The sequence below is a fragment of the Stylophora pistillata genome, chromosome 11 (assembly GCF_964205215.1).
Source record: "Stylophora pistillata chromosome 11, jaStyPist1.2, whole genome shotgun sequence".
Taxonomy (NCBI): Eukaryota; Metazoa; Cnidaria; class Anthozoa; order Scleractinia; family Pocilloporidae; genus Stylophora; species Stylophora pistillata.
The window spans coordinates 27,984,155-27,990,055 of record NC_142529.1 but is presented as its reverse complement, the minus strand read 5'-3'; the positions used below and the strand labels follow the sequence as shown (position 1 = coordinate 27,990,055).

Here is a 5,901-nt window from a genome sequence, read left to right as displayed (position 1 = left end):
AAACTCAGTAAACACATCTGGACACTTAAAGACAAAAACATCGGCTATTCTATCACCTGGCGCATTCTATCTTCACACCTGCCCTACAACAGCTCAAGCAAACGATGCAACCTATGCCCTAAAGAGGAATTCCTGATCATCTGCCTACCCGACCTATCTACACTCAACAAACGTAACGAATTCATCTCTTCCTGCCGACACAGAAACAAAGCCCTCCTACGCAACAGCTGACTTGACACTTTTCGCACCAAATAAATTATGTTAATTAGTATAGTATATAAGCAATGGTACTGCGTTATTCTGTCATTAAAATCCCGTGATAACTGGGCAACCACGAAATAGGTCTGTAGGGATGAAATGTAGTTGATTTATTTTTTCTGCCTACACGTTAGATATCTATATATAATAATAATATAATATATATATCATAATATATATATATATGTATATATATATATATATATATATATATATATTATGAGAGGAAAAAAGGACGTAACTACATTTCCCGACAAGCCTGTTTACCGAGTTTGATAATATTCAAGTTTGAACTTCAAGCAGATGACATGGAAATTTGACAAGCACCCTATCAAATAGAGAGGGATTGTTTGCCCTCTAGCAAGAAAAATTCAATAACTTTCCTTTTACATGAAAGTTATCTGATATGAAAGTATATTTCATTCTTATTGTGAACAAGACGTTGGAAGAAAACAAATTGGATCAGATTAGGGTCTAGCACGCTACTTTTACCTTGTCATTGTCAGGAAACAAGCACAGAACAATGTCCACAACAAATTACAGAGGCAGCACACAGGCAAAAACATTTCGAGAAATGCTATGCTCCCCTTCTATGGCGGGTGAACTTCGACAAGAATCAGTTTCTATTGCAGCAGTTAACATTCTCCTCTCCATCACAGCATTTCTTGGCAATTTTCTTATCCTTGTTGCTCTTTACAAAGAATCTTCCCTTCATCCGCCGTCTAAACTCTTGTATCGTTGTCTGGCAACAACTGATCTGTTGGTTGGTCTTGTTACCCAGCCTCTCGCTGCTACGACTTGGATTTCCGTGGTCCACGAACAACGGAATCTTTGTCGATACGCACATGACGCCGCCTTCCTCACATCCTTAGCATTATGTGGAGTGTCGTTGATGACGATAACGGCCATAAGCGTGGATAGACTATTCGCCTTATTGTTGGGGCTGAGATATAGACAAATTGTAACTTTGAAGCGCACATACATCATCTTAGCTACCTTTTGGATTCTATCTAGCGTCGCTGCTTTATGCTCCATATTAGATTGCCGTATAACCATTTGGTATACCTGTATAATTATACCATCTTGCCTTGTTATTTCATTCCTCTCGTATATAAACATTTTTCGGGGTCTCAGTCATCATCAGGCTCAAGAACAAAATCATGGCCCACAACAGCCGAGCCAACCAAATGCACTGAACATGGTGCGATACAAAAAGGCAGTGTACAATGCTCTGTGGGTGCAGTTAGCACTAGTAGTTTGCTACGCACCATACTTAATCATGAGGGCAGTAGCAATCGGTGACGGTAAAACGTATTCATTAGACTCAGTAGTCATAGCGGGAGTAGCAGGTGTCTTGCTTTACTTTAACTCGACGTTAAACCCGTTTATTTACTGCTGGAAGATAAGTGAAGTAAGACAAGCAGTGAAACAGACAATAAGACAAGCGCTTTGCTGTCCATGGTTTTAGAGTTAGATCCCCGGTTTCTTAGGGTACACTCTAATGGATAGTTTTTATAGCTTAGTAAAAACGTCACGATTAGTACCAGCCAGAGAGAACGCTCGTCAGATATGTTGTATGTTGGATATATAGGAAGAAATTAGAAACTTATGAAAAAGTCTGTACATGGTGCATAATGCTTATGAATTTTAGAGATGTATAATATTGCTTTACTAATGCTAGCAATGTGTAAATTAGCATATGGAATAAAATTGAAGTTACTGGTTCTTAGAGAGTTCTTTTCACCGGACTTTTCTTCTTTTTCCCCACACTGATGATATTTATTAATCCTCCTTACTCAGCTCTGAATGAATTTCTACATAAGAAGACTGAGCTTTTAACAAGTTGTAGAATAACAATACTATCACATTTGAGATAGAATAAATATATGAAAATCATATATTTTGAACTGCGGTATTTGATACGTATGATGGACGATCCTCGCAGTAGATAGCGCTATTTGAGCAATAGCGAAATTCAGACCTGAAAAAAAAAATCAGGCCTGTACAGGACTCGAACCACTGACCTCTGCGATACTAGTGCAGCGCTCTAACCAATTGAGCTAACAAGCCAACTGAGAGCAGGCCGTTAAGTTGATTCGTAATGAACCCGTGAAAGTGATAAATGAGATAGAATAAATATATGAAAATCATATATTTTGAACTGCGGTATTTGATACGTATGATGGACGATCCTCGCAGTAGATAGCGCTATTTGAGCAATAGCGAAATTCAGACCTGAAAAAAAAAATCAGGCCTGTACAGGACTCGAACCACTGACCTCTGCGATACTAGTGCAGCGCTCTAACCAATTGAGCTAACAAGCCAACTGAGAGCAGGCCGTTAAGTTGATTCGTAATGAACCCGTGAAAGTGATAAATGAGATAGAATAAATATATGAAAATCATATATTTTGAACTGCGGTATTTGATACGTATGATGGACGATCCTCGCAGTAGATAGCGCTATTTGAGCAATAGCGAAATTCAGACCTGAAAAAAAAAAAAAAAAAAAAAAAAATCAGGCCTGTACGGGACTCGAACCACTGACCTCTGCGATACTAGTGCAGCGCTCTAACCAATTGAGCTAACAAGCCAACTGAGAGCAGGCCGTTAAGTTGATTCGTAATGAACCCTTGAAAGTGATAAATGAGATAGAATAAATATATGAAAATCATATATTTTGAACTGCGGTATTTGATACGTATGATGGACGATCCTCGCAGTAGATAGCGCTATTTGAGCAATAGCGAAATTCAGACCTGAAAAAAAAATCAGGCCTGTACGGGACTCGAACCACTGACCTCTGCGATACTAGTGCAGCGCTCTAACCAATTGAGCTAACAAGCCAACTGAGAGCAGGCCGTTAAGTTAACGGCCTGCTCTCAGTTGGCTTGTTAGCTCAATTGGTTAGAGCGCTGCACTAGTATCGCAGAGGTCAGTGGTTCGAGTCCCGTACAGGCCTGATTTTTTTTTTCAGGTCTGAATTTCGCTATTGCTCAAATAGCGCTATCTACTGCGAGGATCGTCCATCATACGTATCAAATACCGCAGTTCAAAATATATGATTTTCATATATTTATTCTATCTCATTTATCACTTTCACGGGTTCATTACGAATCAACTTAACGGCCTGCTCTCAGTTGGCTTGTTAGTTCAATTGGTTAGAGCGCTCCACTAGTATCGCAGAGGTCAGTGGTTCGAGTCCCGTACAGGCCTGATTTTTTTTCAGGTCTGAATTTCGCTATTGCTCAAATAGCGCTATCTACTGCGAGGATCGTCCATCATACGTACTATCACATTTGTCCATGTGTTTGACTCTTGATACTAATTCATTCCTAGATTAAGGTAGCTGAACATAGTTTTTGACACCTTTGTTTCTTTCACCATTTTCTCTAAAAACCTTGATCTCTCGGTCACCAAAATTGGCAGTAAGCAAGTTAACAACACAAACTTTGTTTTTTCGATAAAATTTATCCCAATTCGTTCATTTTACTTCTCGATCAATGGATTATCATGTTAACTTTAGCATTATGATAAAAACTTCATTATCAGAGGACAATTGCTAATATAATCGCTTGAGAGAATTACGACATGAAGAATTCAGTGACCTGCCTTATACGTCAAAGCTTGTTTCATACCAAAAAAATTTACTTGTCTTTTCGCGAACAAGACGTTGGAAGCGAAGAAATTGTATAACTACGATATAATAGGCGAACTTTGGCTTATTAATATCCAGGAAAATCACTAAGAATATTAATTTGTTGGCGAAAGGAGGAAAACAAATAGAGAATGCAAACGAAAGCGGCAGAAAATTGTGTGTTCGCGTCATTTTTTCGCTCTTCTTTTGTTTTGTTCTAGTTTTGTCGGAGACGAAACGGAGGTAAAAGAGCCACAAAATGTTACTACTTACACTGATGAATTCGAATATGTTAAAGTAACTTTGCATGTGTGGCTATACATCAATTTCAATTCGTTATAGGAATTTGAATTTCCTTGACTGATTGATATGGGTTGGAAATCCTTAACTTGAATCTTCTTTATTTTAAGCCTGCTTAGGCTAATAATGATTCAAGCCTCAACTTTACACAAATGATATGGACATTTGATTGACACCCCATCAATGAAACTAGGTCAGCTTGCGAGCAGGTCCTTGTTATTAGTTTTGCGTCGCTCTTTTGTCCACGAGTCGTGTTGCTCAAGGCCTCAAACTTATCATTCACGAGCGAAGTAACTCTTACTGAAACGTCGATAATGGGCCCGTAGGCTAATTTAAGAGGGATTTTAGGTCGTACAGAGAAAACAGTAATTATGTTACAGGTGTTTTTATGTATTTGCTTCCTTTTCCAATTTTATACGGGGTGTACCTGACAAGTTAAGGCGACAATTTCTCTGACATTTTTCAAACGAATAAGCAATGATGGGGAAGTTATATGACTCAGTGCGTAGGGAGCTCTTTTTTTAGTGATCGTCGTCGTTGTGTAGCTGTTTAGATCGAATATTTCTCAAAAAAGGAAAAAAAAGAGAGGAATGCAGAATAATGTCGACGGCAAATCTTACTGGGGTGGAGCACAGACCAAGACATTTCAAGGACTGTATTGTTCCCCCTCTCTGGTTGGTGGGCTTCAACAAGAATTTTTTTAAATTCTTTCTTGACAGTCAACATTCTCCTCTCCATCACAGCATTTCTTGGCAATTCTCTTATTCTTGTTGCCCCTCATAAGGAATCTTCCCTTCATCCGCCGTCCAAACTCTTGTATCGTTATCTAGCAACAATTGATCTGTTGGTTGGTCTTGTTACCCAGCCTAGTTGTCGTTGCTAGTTTTTGGCTTTCTGTGACTCACGAACAATGGAATCTTTGTCGATATGCATTTGAAGCCTCCTTCTTCACAGGCTATACATTATGTGGAGTGTCTTTGACGACGATGACGGCCATAAGCGTGGATAGACTTCTCGCCCTGCTGTTGGGGCTGAGATACAGACAAATTGTAATTTTGGAACGCACATACATCATTGCAGCTAGCTTTTGGATTTTATCTAGTGTCGCTGCTTTATGCTACACGTTGGATTACCGTATACCCATTCTGTATTTTTCTATATTAATACTATCTTGCCTTATTATTTCAGTCACCTCCTATATAAAAATTTTTCGGGGTCTCAGTCGTCATCAGGCCCAAGTACAAGATCATTTCCACCAACAGCCGAGCCAACCAAGTGCATTTAACACGGCGCGATACAAAAAGGCAGTGTACAGTGCACTGTGGGTACAGTTAGCATTAGTACTTTGTTAGGCACCATACTTTATAGTGACAATTGTAGTCGCTTGTAGTAAAACGTATTCATCACACTTTGTAGTCCTAAGGGGAGTAGCAGGTGTCTTACTTTACTTTAACTCGACGTTAAACCCTTTCCTTTACGAGGGGGGCACTGGGGCCTCTGGGAAACCGCAAAACCAGAGAAAAAGCCTTTAAAACCGAAAAACCAACGAAAAAAGGCAGCAAAACCGAAAACCGCATGCAAACCTGACAAAACTGCAACATTTTCACCTTTAAAGGGGTCAAAAAGCAAAAACCGAAAACCGCATCAGAGTTTTCGTGAGAACCGAAAACCAAATGCAAAAACACGTAAAATCCGCAAACCACTCTG

General features: G+C 39.3%; 1 protein-coding gene across 1 annotated transcript; it reads left to right on the top strand.

The window, feature by feature from the left end:
* Positions 1–525: 525 nt before the first annotated feature.
* On the top strand, positions 526–1,756 carry LOC148720976 (melanocyte-stimulating hormone receptor-like). The gene has a single exon (XM_088739529.1). The coding sequence runs from the start codon at positions 782–784 to the stop codon at positions 1,724–1,726; it is 945 nt and encodes a 314-aa protein (XP_088595655.1). The 5' UTR covers positions 526–781; the 3' UTR covers positions 1,727–1,756.
* Positions 1,757–5,901: the final 4,145 nt, after the last annotated feature.